Source organism: Salvelinus alpinus, chromosome 10, assembly GCF_045679555.1.
Source record: "Salvelinus alpinus chromosome 10, SLU_Salpinus.1, whole genome shotgun sequence".
NCBI classification, from domain to species: Eukaryota; Metazoa; Chordata; class Actinopteri; order Salmoniformes; family Salmonidae; genus Salvelinus; species Salvelinus alpinus.
Window position 1 is genome coordinate 63,739,419 of NC_092095.1, and position 15,806 is coordinate 63,755,224.

The window sequence follows — 15,806 nt, forward strand, 5'->3', positions numbered from 1 at the left end:
GAATCCTGTGTGTGTTAATGAGAGAGGAAGTATGTAGAATCCTGTGTGTGTTAATGAGGGAGGAAGTATGTAGAATCCTGTGCGTGTTAATGAAAGAGGAAGTGTGTAGAATCCTGTGTGTGTTAATGAGAGAGGAAGTATGTAGAATCCTGTGTGTGTTAATGGAGGAAGACTGTAGTCAAAGAGTGTACATTATACTGTTTATGAAGAGACACAACAAGGTTCCTATAGAAAGGCCTTATCACTCTCGTTTAGCATATTCAAGACCGCCAAGCTAGCTAAGCTGAACCACGTGATCACATTCAGTGCAGTACTCCTTTGAAATAAAGTGATTTTTGGACAAATGTGTCATTTTGTCACATGGTGAAGACATTCAGCTACTTAAGAAACTGTCTGGAAGCCAGCTAATGTATTTACATTCTGAAACGTTTTCCACCCTCTCTGCCGTGGTCATCTGAGTTAATGTGCAAATAGCTATCCCCATTTCACTGGCAAAGAACCCATTTGTGTGACGTTTGACACTATGCATCGGTGCCTTCATAACGACAGACAGATACAGACAGACTACAGCATTAGTATCGACTACATACACATGTTTCCATTTCAGAGATGAAAAATGGTCTTTATTACAAACCACCATACAGAACTCATAGAGGTGAGATAGCAGCCATTTTGTATGTACACATCACTGTATAATAACCTGTATGGCTAAGAGGGTCTAGGTCCCAAATCGCACCCTACTCCCCATATAGTGCACTGCTTCAGGCAAAAGTAGTGCACTACATGGGGAATATGATGTCTTTTGAGTTTTGCCCAGAGCCTGTATAACCTGTGTAGTATGAAGCTATAGGCAGCAATGCTGCCACTGCAGATACAAACCAGGATTAGAAGTTACCCCCAGACACTGACCTAGGGTCAGTTTAGTGTTTCTCCTCACGGTTAAGGTCAGATTGGGGAGAGAGTAACCTGATCCTAGATCTGTGCTGAAGGGCAACTTTTACCCTGAGCAGGGGAGAGTTGAAGGGTTAACTAGTTCAGCAGTTAGTTAAAACCTGAAAATCCAATATGGCGGAAAGGTTTCTGTTTAACATGAAGGAGTTGGACTGGTGTGTTCCCCAGCTCCCTTTTGCCCTGTTAAATCATGTACATGTCTGTAAAATATTATTTACATATTTTCCAAAGAATGCATAATATTACGGTTCAAACTCTGGGTTACATTTAAAAGTATGAGGATGCACACTCTTGAGTCCTTCACACTGCCCAACAGCAGCTCTACAGGAACAGGAAACCACATCAAAGGGACACAGGAATTAAACAGGGATTGATCAGTGAAAAAACACAGAGAACACAGGGGTTTCTATTCAATACAAACAGAACCCAAAGGACCACCAACACACACACACACACACACACACACACACACACACACACACACACACACACACACACACACACACACACACACACACACACACACACACACACACACACACACACACACACATATGCACACACACGCACAAACCATACATGCAAGCACTCGTACACAAACGCACGCACACACACGCGCAAACACGCACACACACATACAGACGTTAACGTGACAATACTTCTCTTCTCTCTGTTTTCTATCCAGGTGAAAAACAGAATATATTAATCATATAAGAACTATATATACTTCATAATGCGCTCAGAGCTCTATTTACGTGGTGAGACTTTCGCTTTCTTTTACACATATTAACAAACAGGAAATGATGTCACCTCACCGGGGTCATGGGTTGGGGTGGGTGGGTGAGGGTTCAGTCCATTTATTTTGACCCCCATGACATGAAAGCAGAAACATCACGTGCTGACACTATGTTTTTTCACCGATATGTAAAAACAACCATTATTACAACGTAACTTCTTGCTTGTCTCCAGCAGATCTTGTTGGCCGATATATTTTACCTTTGACCCTCCACTTGAGTCTGGTTCCTTAATGAGGTGGGAGAGTCTCTGACAGCTGTTCTCAGTGTTGTTTTATTCTAGAATCCCAGAGTTCCGGAATGACTGAGGCAGAAGCCCTTAGTGACCTCATCAGTTGGGATGTTCCAAAGGCAACAGCCCTTAGTGACCTCATCAGTTGGGATGTTCCAAAGGCAGCAGCCCTTAGTGACCTCATCAGTTGGCAGCAGCCCTTAGTGGCCTCATCAGTTTGGGTGTTCCAAAGGCAGCAGCCCTTAGTGACATCATCAGTTGGGATGTTCCAAAGGCAGCAGCCCTTAGTGACCTCATCAGTTGGCAGCAGCCCTCAGTGAACTCATCAGTTGGACCTCATCAGTTGGGGTGTTCCATAGGCTGCAGCCATTAGTGACCTCATCAGTTGGGATGTTCCATAGGCATACTGTGTGTCCATTCACCTCAAATCCCCCTGTCTGGACCTGCAGCTCTCTGGCCTCTTTTCACCAGTGTGAGGAACTACAGTAGTTGGTCACTAGTGTTCATGGTTGCTACCGGTTGTTGAGGATGTTTGCTACGTGTGTGTGATTGGTTTAACTGGGGCAGCTGACTGTATGTAACTGATCTAACTAGTTTAAACTATGTGTAACTGTTTGGGACCAGTAACTAATAACAGATGTGTGTGATTGGTACTGGGTCTTACTGGCATCAGTGAAGTGTAACTGGGCCGTAACTGGTTATGGGGAAGGCATCCTGTTTGTGTGTAACTGTTTACAACTGGTTCTAAACTGGTTCTGACTGGTTCTAACTGGTAGTTAGTGGTTGAACAGGACGCTGCGCGGCACCCAGCCCTCTGCAGGTGGAGACTCTGTGTTGGCCGGTCGGTAGACCAGACACTGGCCATGTTGGTTGGATGCCAGAATCTGGACCCGTTCCCCGCGAAGTACCGTGATCTCATCCTCACGCACCGCACTGAAGTCCTGGATCACCAGCACCAGCTTCCACACACACACACGCACATTAGCACACACACACACACACACACACACACACACACACACACACACACACACACACACACACACACACACACACACACACACACACACACACACACACACACACACACACACACACACACACACACACACACACACACACACACACACACACACACACACACACACACACACACACAGGTATAAAACACTTGTTAAACACACTGCACAGACATAATGAGTCACCAAGGTGAGTATCTACATGTTGTTGATACCCATGTGTAACATACACAGTATGAAACACGTTATTATATGTACAGCATTAGTTATTTGATACTATTTATAAGACAGTGTTCTCTCAAAGGAAACAATAAAGTTGATTTAATCTCATCTCACCTCGTCGTCCTGTGCCTCGCCGTCTGCCTGTGTGTGTGTGTTGTGTCCGTTAGGGGTGGGGGGCACAGAGGGGGGTCGGCCCGATGCTTTGGGGCCGAAGCCCGAGGGGGGTCGGGTGAGGAGGTTTGTTCCCCCACCCTCCTTCCTCTGGTACTCTATAGGAGACTGCAGAGCTACACACACACACACACACACACACACACTCTTTTACCACATAATTTTTCAGTAATCACCAGGTAAAGATCTGCTGAAAAAGGGCTGTGGTGTAGAGTGGGGTAACACTTAACCCCCTTATGCATGCATTCATAAAGCCTTTATAGCAGTTCCATAAGACATTCTAACACCGGTCATAGGCAGTCATAAAGTGGTCCTACAGTTTCTTACCAGACAGGAAGTTGCTCTGTGTGTCCAGTAGCTCAGTGATGTGGGAGACCCATAGCTGTTTGACAGAGGGGCTGGCTGCCTGCAGGGTGAAACGCTCTGCGGACCCCCGAGATGACAGAACAAACTTACAGGGGTCCCCCTCCACACACTCCTGCATGGCCAGGTAGCTCACCTACACACACACACACACACACACACACACACACACACACACACACACACACACACACACACACACACACACACACACACACACACACACACACACACACACACACACAGTTAAACACAGAGAACAACCTCACACTTGCACACACACACACACACACACATACACTCACACCAACCCACTCCAAAACACACACTCTTCTTCCACTCACAGTCTCACACATGTTTCACACACACCTTGATGCTCTTCTTGTACTGATAGCCAGGTGGGGAGGACCCTTTACGGAGCAGCTCACTGAAGATGATGATTTGCTCGAAGAGGAAGACGCGTCTGTCTTTACTGCGGGAAAGAACTCCTCCGTCCTGCTCCCACACACAGAAGGTCTCCTGCTGCAGCAGCTTGCCCTGGCTCGTCAGCTTCCCCTGAGGAGGTTTATACAGCGCTATTACTGCTAAAGTCACCTCTATGACTGCTTATGTAGCCTATATGACTACTTATGTAGCCTCTATGATTTCTTATGTAGCCTCTATGATTTCTTATATAGCCTTTATGACTGCTTATGTAGCATCAATGAAATAGGGATGACCCCTATCATCCCTATGTCATCTCTGCATCCATGTAAACCTGGTGAGAGTTGATAGGTCAAAGGTCAGGTAGTCTACCTCGTAACCCTGCAGGCGTCCCAGGTTCATCATGTCATTACAGCGTTTGGGTACCAGAGACATCAGATCCACCGCTCTCTGTGGAACACGCACACGCACACACACACACACACACACACACACACACACACACACACACACACACACACACACACACACACACACACACACACACACACACACACACACACACACACACACAGTGTTCAACTACATGAGAAGAAGTATGAAAGAGATCCTATGCTGCAGTAACCGTCCTCACCTCGATCTCCTCACAGTGCATCCCTGCTTTAGAAGTGTACTTCAGAAAATCCTGAGACAGAAGAGAGAAAAAAACTGTGAGAAAGACGCACACACACACACACACACACACACACACACACACACACACACACACACACACACACACACACACACACACACACACACACACACACACACACACACACACACACACACACACACACACATACATACAGACACAGACACACACATACACACAGCATCCAGTACCTTGAGCAGTAGCTGGTACTTGGTGATTCTCTGGATGGGTTTGATGAGAAAGTCACTGATGGACATCCTACAGCTGATCTCTCTCTGCACCTCCTATACACCCCCCCCCCCCCCACACACACACACACACAGACACACACACACAGAGAGAGAGACAGAGAAAACCCATGAATTGTCATCACAAGGAGAGATTTAGTTCATTATTTGTTAGAACACTATTAGAAGAAGCTGTGATTCTCACCTCAAAGAAGGTCTCATATTCCGCCACGACAAACTCTGACCTGGGCTTATTCTGGCAGTAGACCACATACATGTGCAGCCTCCTCTCCTGTGACACACACACACACACACACGTTTGACCACATGCATAAACACACATGACTGCACCTAAAAAGGCACAACCCATAACCCCGTTATCAGGTGGAAAAACACCTTACATGTTTAATGAAGAGCTCTGCCAGTCGGTCGTGGTCCTGCAAACATTTCTCCAACTCAACCAGGAAGAACCTGAGAGAAATGACATTTCCTTTGTGCTTGAAATCTCTATTCCCTATTCCTTCTTCTATCAACAATAGAGTTAGAAAATAACCCGGTGTCTTTACTGCATGTGTGTGTACTCACTCCTGGTGCCAGTCGTAAATCTGATGGATGTTACCAAATACTATCAGGTCCTTCCCCCGCATGTCCTCTGGAATCCCTTTCACCTCCAACCTCGACATGAACCCCTGAGACAGAGAGAGAGAGAGAGAGAGAGAGAGAGAGAGAGAGAGAGAGAGAGAGAGAGAGAGAGAGAGAGAGAGAGAGAGAGAGAGAGAGAGAGAGAGAGGAGGGGAGAGACAGGATAGGGTATGAGAAAGAGAGGAGGGGACAGATGGAGAGAGAGAGAGCGAGAGAGAGAGCGAGAGAGAGAGCGTGAGGAGGGGAGAGACAGGGAGGATATAAGAGAGAGAGGGAAGAGACAGGGAGAGAGAGAGAGAGACAATTAAATTAAAAGCACAATTAGACCCAACCAAATCATGAGAAAACAAAAAGATATAATTACTTGACACATTGGAAAGAATTAACAAAAAAACAGAGCAAACTAGAATGCTATTTGGCCCTAAACAGAGAGTACACAGTGGCAGAATACCTGACCACTGTGACTGACCCAAACTTAAGGAAAGCTTTGACTATGTACAGACTCAGTGAGCATAGCCTTGCTATTGAGAAAGGCCGCCGTAGGCAGACATGGCTCTCAAGAGAAGACAGGCTATGTGCACACTGCCCACAAAATGAGGTGGAAACTGAGCTGCACTTCCTAACCTCCTGCCCAATGTATGACCATATTAGAGAGACATATTTCCCTCAGATTACACAGATCCACAAAGAATTTGAAAACAAATCCAATTTTGATAAACTCCCATATCTACTGGGAGAAATTCCACAGTGTGCCATCACAGCAGCAAGATTTGTGACCTGTTGCCACAAGAAAAGGGCAACCAGTGAAGAACAAACACCATTGTAAATACAACCCATATTTATGCTTATTTATTTTAACTTGTGTGCTTGGAGAGAGAGAGAGAGAGAGAGAGAGAGAAAAGGGTATGAAGGGTATGGAGAGAGATAGAGAGAGAGAGAGAGAGAGAGAAAAGGGTATGGAGAGAGATAGAGGGAGATAGGGAGAGGGGGAGAGAGAGAGAGAGAGAGAGAGAGAGAGAGAGAGAGAGAGAGAGAGAGAGAGAGAGAGAGAGAGAGAGAGAGAGAAAAGGGTATGGAGAGAGATAGAGAGAGAGAGAGAGAGAGAGAGAGAGAAAAGGGTATGGAGAGAGATAGAGGGAGATAGGGAGAGGGGGAGAGAGAGAGAGCGAGAAGGGAGATGGACAGAGAGAGGGATAGAGAGAGAGGGGATAAAGAGAGAGAGAGAGGAATAGAGAGATAGAGAAGGGGGATGGAGAGAGAGAGGGATAGAGAGAGAAAGAGAAAAGAGGGATAGAGAGAGAAAGAGAAAAGAGGGACAGAGAGAGAAAGAGAAAAGAGGGACAGAGAGAGAGAGGGATAGAGAGAGAGGGGGATAGAGAGATAGGGATAGAGAGATAGGGATAGAGAGATAGAGAGAAGGGGGATGGATAGAGAGAGAAGGGTATAATAGAAGAATAGATGTGTTTATTTTTGTCAGAACAGAGCAAAGCTCTAGTTTTTCCTCCTGTCTTTAAAGGTTCTTACCTCCACGATGACACCAAGGTCTTTCACATAATCCTTCTCAGTCTGCACCATTTCATTAACCACAAACCTAAAATACACACACACACACACACACACACACACACACACACACACACACACACACACACACACACACACACACACACACACACACACACACACACACACACACACACACACACACACACACACACACACACACAGAAGAGATGGTTAAATGGCCATCAGTTCCTGTAGAGAGGAATTAGGCAGGGAAGGATGTTTTGAATGTGTGTGTGTCTCCTACATGCGGCCTCTCATGGCTTTGTTCTTCTGCTCTGTGTCTGACTGGTTGGAGCCCTCTGAGTCCTCAGGGTCGTTGCTATCTTTAATGATCTCCATGGGAGGTGGGAGGGGCGTGTGTGGCTCCTCCTCCAGCTCCTCCTCTCCTCCACTCTGGACAGAGTCTTCACGGCTCTTCCCCTTCTGCCCACAGAAAGAGAGAGAGAAAGAGAGAGAGACAGAGAGAGAAACCGAGAGAGAGAAAGAGAGGAACAGAGAGAGAAAGAGAGGGAGAAACAGAGAGGAAAAGAGAGAGAGAAAGAGAGAGGAACAGAGAGAGAAAGAGAGAGAGAAAGAGAGAGGAACAGAGAGAGAAAGAGAGGGAGAAACAGAGAGGAAAAGAGAGAGAGAAAGAGAGAGAGAAAGAGAGAGGAACAGAGAGAGAAAGAGGGAGAAACAGAGAGAGAAACAGAGAGAGAGAAAGAGAGAGAGAAAGAGAGAGAGAAAGAGAGAGGAACAGAGAGAGAAAGAGAGGGAGAAACAGAGAGGAAAAGAGAGAGAGAAAGAGAGAGGAACAGAGAGAGAAAGAGAGGGAGAAACAGAGAGAGAAACAGAGAGGAAAAGAGAGAGAGAAAGAGAGAGAGAAAGAGAGAGGAACAGAGAGAGAAAGAGAGGGAGAAACAGAGAGGAAAAGAGAGTGAGAAAGAGAGAGAGAAAGAGAGAGGAACAGAGAGAGAAAGAGAGGGAGAAACAGAGAGAGAAACAGAGAGAGACAAAGAGATAGGAACAGAGAGAGAAAGAGAGAGAGACAGAGAGAGAAACAGAGAGAGAGAAAGAGAGAGGAACAGTGAGAAAGAGAGGGAGAAACAGAGAGGAAAAGAGAGAGAGAGAAAGAGAGAGAGAAAGAGACCAGTTGAAAGTGATCCCGTCAGACATCAAAAGCTTCCGTATGATCATATGTATATGTTGCTGGTTGTATGATCATATGTATATGTTGCTGGTTGTATGATCATATGTATATGTTGCTGGTTGTATGATCATATGTATATGTTGCTGGTTGTATGATCATATGTATATGTTGCTGGTTGTATGATCATATGTATATGTTGCTGGTTGTATGATCATATGTATATGTTGCTGGTTGTATGATCATATGTATATGTTGCTGGTTGTATGATCATATGTATATGTTGCTGGTTGTATGATCATATGTATATGTTGCTGGTTGTATGATCATATGTATATGTTGCTGGTTGTATGATCATATGTATATGTTGCTGGTTGCGGTGAAGTGTGTGTGTGTGTGTATCAGATTGTGTAAGTGCGTGTGTCATACCATGTGTGTGTACGTCAACTTGGTACAGTGTGTATCGTACCAGGTGTGTGTTAGCGGTGAGCGGCGTGACTAGCTCGGGCCGGTTGTCTCGTCTCCTGGTGCGTAGTGGAGGTTTTTTCCCCTGGCTGTCGGCTTTGCCCTGGCTCAATCTCCTCACTGGGCTGGTCAGCCAGCGCTTCAACGTGTTCCCGGTACCGGAACCACTCCGCTTGGGCCCCGGGGAGCCCACATTCACACCAGGAGAACCAATAGACACTCCACCGGGGGAACTGACGGACACACCGCCAGGACCGGAGCCCAGGGACGTCTGGGACTGGAGAGACGCTACAGAGTCTGATCTGACCTCTGAACCTACAGGGCTGGGCTCTGGAGAAAGAGAGGGAGTGATAGGAAGGTAGGGATGGTGGGAGAGAGGGAGTGATAGGAAGATAGGGATGGTGGGAGAGAGGGATGGAGAGAGGAAGTGAGAGAGGGATGGAAGAGGGAGGCAGAGAAGGGAGAGAGAGGGGAGGTAGGAGGTAGGTGAGGGGAAGGGAGAGAGGAAGAGAGAGAATCTTGTTTACATTTCCAAAGAATATTGTTGTCCAGTAAGATGACAGGCCTCCAATTCTTGAGAAGACCTACACTATACAGTGTATTCTTGAGAAGACCTACACTATACAGTGTATTCTTGAGAAGACCTACACTATACAGTGCATTCTTGAGAAGACCTACACTATACAGTGTATTCTTGAGAAGACCTACACTATACAGTGCATTCTTGAGAAGACCTACACTATACAGTGCATTCTTGAGAAGACCTACACTATACAGTGCATTCTTGAGAAGACCTACACTATACAGTGCATTCTTGAGAAGACCTACACTATACAGTGCATTCTTGAGAAGACCTACACTATACAGTGCATTCTTGAGAAGACCTACACTATACAGTGAATTCTTGAGAAGACCTACACTATACAGTGCATTCTTGAGAAGACCTACACTATACAGTGCATTCTTGAGAAGACCTACACTATACAGTGCATTCTTGAGAAGACCTACACTATACAGTGCATTATTGAGAAGACCTACACTATACAGTGTAGACCTACACTATACAGTGCATTCTTGAGAAGACCTACACTATACAGTGCATTCTTGAGAAGACCTACACTATACAGTGCATTCTTGAGAAGACCTACACTATACAGTGCATTCTTGAGAAGACCTACACTATACAGTGCATTCTTGAGAAGACCTACACTATACAGTGCATTCTTGAGAAGACCTACACTATACAGTGCATTCTTGAGAAGACCTACACTATACAGTGCATTCTTGAGAAGACCTACACTATACAGTGCATTCTTGAGAAGACCTACACTATACAGTGCATTCTTGAGAAGACCTACACTATACAGTGCATTCTTGAGAAGACCTACACTATACAGTGCATTCTTGAGAAGACCTACACTATACAGTGCATTCTTGAGAAGACCTACACTATACAGTGTATTCTTGAGAAGACCTACACTATACAGTGCATTCTTGAGAAGACCTACACTATACAGTGCATTCTTGAGAAGACCTACACTATACAGTGCATTCTTGAGAAGACCTACACTATACAGTGCATTCTTGAGAAGACCTACACTATACAGTGCATTCTTGAGAAGACCTACACTATACAGTGCATTCTTGAGAAGACCTACACTATACAGTGCATTCTTGAGAAGACCTACACTATACAGTGTATTCTTGAGAAGACCTACACTATACAGTGTATTCTTGAGAAGACCTACACTATACAGTGCATTCTTGAGAAGACCTACACTATACAGTGCATTCTTGAGAAGACCTACACTATACAGTGTATTCTTGAGAAGACCTACACTATACAGTGCATTCTTGAGAAGACCTACACTATACAGTGCATTCTTGAGAAGACCTACACTATACAGTGTATTCTTGAGAAGACCTACACTATACAGTGTATTCTTGAGAAGACCTACACTATACAGTGCATTCTTGAGAAGACCTACACTATACAGTGTATTCTTGAGAAGACCTACACTATACAGTGTATTCTTGAGAAGACCTACACTATACAGTGCATTCTTGAGAAGACCTACACTATACAGTGCATTCTTGAGAAGACCTACACTATACAGTGTATTCTTGAGAAGACCTAAACTATACAGTGCATTCGGAAAGTGTTCAGACACCTTCACTTTTTCCACATTTTCTTACTTTACAGCCTGATTCTAAAAGGGATTACATAATTTTTCCCCTCATCAATCTACACACATTACCCCATAATGACAAAGCAAAAACAGGGTTTTGAAATTTTAGCAAATGTATTAAAAATAAAAAACAGAAATACCTAATTTACGTAAGTATTCAGACCCTTTGCTATGAGATTTGAAATTGAGCTCAGGTGCATCCTGTTTCCATTGATCCTGTTTCTACAACCTGATTGGAGTCCAAAAGTGGGAAATTCAATTGATTGGACATCATTTGGAACGGCACACACCTGTCTGTATGAGGTCCCACAGTTGACAGTGCCTGTCAGAGCAAGGAAATGTCCATAGAGCTCCGAGACAAGACAGGATTGTGTCGAGGCACAGATCTGGGCAAGGGTACCAAAACATTTCTGCAGCATTGAAGGTCCCGAAGAAGGGAGACACGTCGCCGTTCATCGCGGAAGTCGAAGGTGGCGTCCTCCACTTTCTGAGCCTGCTGCCGTGACGGGATTCCTGAATGGGCTGCCGACATCGAATAGCTTCGCTGCTCTGGAGCCTGTTGTCCCGGGACCATCTTCTCATGGAGCATGGGAGGTTCCTTCCGTATCGGCCAACAATGTGATGGCATCGCCAGGGTCTAAGGTGGGTTCTGCTTCACTGTGGTTTACGGTGGGTTCTTGGGTATTGGACTTATCAGAAGTCATGCCCTCCTGGCTGTTGTCATCAAACATTGGAAAGGTTCTTGGTAACTAAATTGATGTGAGGACAATATTAGCATTACATATAAGTCAGTTTTCACCACCTCCTCTTTGGTCACTGTGAGAGTTCCACATGTATCTGAAAGTGGTGACATAACGGTGTTAACCGGAGAAATGTAATTGCTATTTCTAATTTGTTTTATTTTCCTAATAGGTATAATTCAATCTTCGAGTCTCCTGTTGTTCTGAAATCTCAAAGTAATCTGACATGTATTGAAACTCTGTGTGATTTTAAATGCAGAAAAGCTTTGACATTTTTACATCTTAACATTCGTAGTTTATTACCTAAAATGGATCATGTCAAGGTCTGGGCCTCTCAGGCAGACCCTGATATTTGTATTTGATCTGAAACCTGGTTGACTGATAAAACCCTGGACTCTGGGGTTGTTATGGATGGTTACAATGTGTTTAGGGCTGATAGGAAATGCAAAGGTGGTGGTGTTGCTATTTACACAAAGAATATTATTTCTGTGTCTCTGTTAAAGGCGACCTCCCGTCCTAATCAACTTGAATGGTTGGCTTTAAGTCTTCAGTTGGGGTCAAACTCAGAGATAAGTTGTAGGAATGTATCGTCCACCTTCGCCAAGAAGTGTGGACTACATGAACTCACTGATTTATTAGCCCTTTCTACTACCCCAGAGGTGTTCATTTCTGGAGATAATCTTGCATGGGGAACGCAGGATGCTGACTGTTTAAAGGATTTTTGTACTAATCTAAATTTGACCCAGCTGATTACAAAGCATACACGTCCAAACTTAAAGGACCCTACGAAATCGACTTTGATTGACCTCATATTTACAAATCCTCCAGAGAAATATGCTGGGAGTGGGGTGTTTGCTTTAGATATTAGTGACCACTGTCCCATTGTATGTGACAGGGATATACAGACTCCTCGATCCAAAACGTTTTTTCAACAAGAGGAATTTTAAACATTTCAATGAACAGGCCTTTTTTGGCGATCTTTATTTTGGTGGCTTTGATTGTATTGCATCTATACCTGACCCAGAGTTGTCTCTGAACCACTTCTCAAAGATTTTCACTTGTATTGTAGATAAACATGCTCCCTTTAAAAAACAGAGAATTAAAAATCGGTCTTGGTTCAGTCCAGAGCTATCTGAAGTCCTACACAACAGAGATGTTGCCTGGGCCAACGCCAGATCCACAGACTCCCAGACTGGCAGTCTTTCAGGCGATTGAGAAATCTGTGTGTAAAACTGGTTAAAAATCCTTGGTTAATGTACAACTTCGTTCCTTTTTATCTGATAATTGTATTCTTAATATAAACCAATCCGGGTTTAGGCCTGGGCATAGTACTACCACAGCAGCCACGCTAGTTGTTAATGATCTTGTCAATGCCTTGGATGCTAAAAAGATCTGTGCGTCCTTCTTTATTGACCTGTCAAAGGCGTTGGACACTGTTGATCATTCTGTTTTGCTGAAGTTATCAAGAATAGGCCTGGGATATACAGCCTGTTCATGGTTTCAGAATGATCTTAGAAACAGAACTCAGGCCATCTTGACAGACGGGTTTAAATCTAAATGTAATTATTAAATGGAAGAAGTTTAGAACTGCCAAGACGCTTCCTAGAGCTGGCCGCCCGCCCAAACTGAGCAATCAGGGGAGAAGGGCCTTGGTCACGGAGGTGACCAAGAACCCGATGGTCACTCTGACAGAGCTCCAGAGTTCCTCTGTGGAGATGGGAGAAACTTCCAGAAGGACAACCATCTCTGCAACACTCCACCAATCAGGCCTTTATGGTAGAGTGGCCAGATGGAAGCAACTCCTCAGTAAAATGCACATGACAGCCCACTTGGAGTTTGCCAAAAGGCACCTAAAGGACTCTCAGACCATGAGAAACAGATTCTCTGGTCTGATGAAACCAAGATTTGGCCTGAATGCCAAGTGTCACATCTGGAGGAAACCAGGCACCACTCATCACTTGGCCAATATCATCCCTACGGTGAAGCATGTGGTGGCAGCATCATGCTGTGGGGATGTTTTTCAGCATCGGGGACTGGGAAACTAGTCAGGATAGAGGGAAAGATGAATGGAGCAAAGTATTAGAGAGGTCCTTGATAAAAAACCTGCTCCAAAGCGCTCAAGACCTCAGACTGGGGCGAAGGTTCATCTTCCAACAGGACAATGACCCTAAGTACACAGCCAAGACAACGCAGTTGTTCGGGCGGTGCTCGGCGGTCGGCATCGCCGGTCTTCTAGCCATCATCGATCCACTTTTCATTTTCCATGTGTTTTGTCTTGTTTTTCCTCACACCTGGTTTCAATTCCCTCAATCTCTTGTTGTGTATTTAACCCTCTGTTCCTCCCATGTCTTTGTGTGGGATTGTTTATTGTAAGTGCTTGTGGACGTGTTGATTAGTGCGCAACGCGTTTTGTACCCAAATATCTTGTTATTTTTATGCCGTTGGTTTTGCTATTAAACTGCTTCGGCTATTACCAAGTTCTGCTCTCCTGCGTCTGACTTCCCTGCCACCGGTTACGCACCCCTTACAGCAGGAGTGGCTTCGGGACCAAGTCTCTGAATGTCATTGAGTGTCCCAGCCAGAGCCCGGACTTGAACCCAATCGAACATCTCTGTAAAGACCTGAACATAGCTGTGGATGCTCCCCATCCAACCTGACAGAGCTTGAGAGGATCTGCAGTGAAGAATGGGAGAAACTCCCCAAATACAGGTGTGCCAAGCTTGTAGCGTTATACCCAAGAAGACTCAAGGCTGTAATCGCTGCCAAAGATGCTTCAACAAAGTACTGAGTAAAAAAGTACTGGGTCTTAAGTACTGGGTCTTAATACTTATGTAAATGTGATATTTCAAAAATATATATATTATAAATAAAAAAAACTCTATAAACCTGTTTTTGCTTTGTCATTATGGGGTACTGTGTGTAGATTGACGAAGAAAAAAACTAATTTAATCCATTTTAGAATAAGGCTGTAACGTAACAAAGTGTGGAAAAAGTGAAGAGGCCTGAATAATTTCTGAATACACTGTATACACAAAAGTTAGTTCAAATGAGTGTATTTGGCTATTTCAGCCACACCAGTTGCTGACGGGTGTATAAAATTGAACACACAGCCATGCAATCTACATAGACAAACATCGACAGTAGAATGGCCTTAATGAAGAGCTCAATGACTGTCAACGTGGCACAGTCATAGGATGCCACCTATCCAACAAGTTATTGTGAAGTGGAAATGTCTAGAAGCAACAACGGCTCAGTAGCGAAGTGGTCGGCCACACAAACTCACAGAACGGGACCGCCAAGTGGTGAAGCGCGTAGCGCGTATAAATCGTCTCACTACCGAGTTGCAAACTGCCTCTGGAAGCAACGTCAGCACAATAACTGTTCGCCGGTGGCTTTATGAAATGGGTTTCCATGGCTGAGCAGCCGCACACAAGCCTAAGATCACCCTGCGCAAAGCGTCGGCTGGAATGGTGTAAAGCTCGCTGCCATTGAACTCTGGCGCAGTGGAAATTTATTTTCAGTCTGACAGACGAATTTGGGTTTGGCGGATGCCAGGAGAACGCCACCTGCCCAAATGCATAGTGCCAACTGTAAAGTTTGGTAGAGGAGGAATAATGGTCTGGGGCTGTTTTTCATGGTTCGGGCTCCTTAGTTCCAGTGAAGGGAAATCTTAACGCTACAATGACATTCTAGATGATTCTGTGCTTCCAACTTTGTTCCAACAGTTTGGGGAAGGCCCTTTCCTGTTTCAGCATGACAATGCCCCCATGCACAAAGCGATGTCCATACAGAAATGGTTTGTCGAGATCCATGTGGAAGAACTTGACTGGCCTGCACAGAGCCCTGACCTCAACCCCATCGAACACCTTTGGGATGAATTGGAACGCCGACTGCAAGCCAGGCCTGATTGCCCAACATCAGTGCCCGACCTCACTAATGCGCTTTTGGCTGAATGGAATGCAAGTCCCCGCAGCAATGTTCC

The 15,806-nt window shown here is 45.0% G+C and overlaps 1 protein-coding gene across 1 annotated transcript in view; it reads right to left on the reverse strand.

Annotated features, from left to right (window-relative positions):
• Positions 1-595: 595 nt before the first annotated feature.
• The window catches only part of kalrnb (kalirin RhoGEF kinase b), a 66,597-nt gene continuing 51,386 nt past the window's right edge, over positions 596-15,806 (reverse strand). The window contains exons 35-47 of the mRNA XM_071330413.1: positions 8,900-9,225; positions 7,549-7,727; positions 7,263-7,329; positions 5,682-5,785; positions 5,498-5,567; positions 5,302-5,388; positions 5,061-5,153; positions 4,810-4,860; positions 4,548-4,625; positions 4,122-4,307; positions 3,717-3,888; positions 3,333-3,505; positions 596-2,936 (exon numbers count right to left, since the gene is read on the reverse strand). Of these exons, the coding sequence (XP_071186514.1) occupies positions 2,754-2,936; positions 3,333-3,505; positions 3,717-3,888; positions 4,122-4,307; positions 4,548-4,625; positions 4,810-4,860; positions 5,061-5,153; positions 5,302-5,388; positions 5,498-5,567; positions 5,682-5,785; positions 7,263-7,329; positions 7,549-7,727; positions 8,900-9,225 (1,769 nt within the window). The 3' untranslated portion in view covers positions 596-2,753. The remainder of the gene's footprint in view (positions 2,937-3,332; positions 3,506-3,716; positions 3,889-4,121; positions 4,308-4,547; positions 4,626-4,809; positions 4,861-5,060; positions 5,154-5,301; positions 5,389-5,497; positions 5,568-5,681; positions 5,786-7,262; positions 7,330-7,548; positions 7,728-8,899; positions 9,226-15,806) is intronic.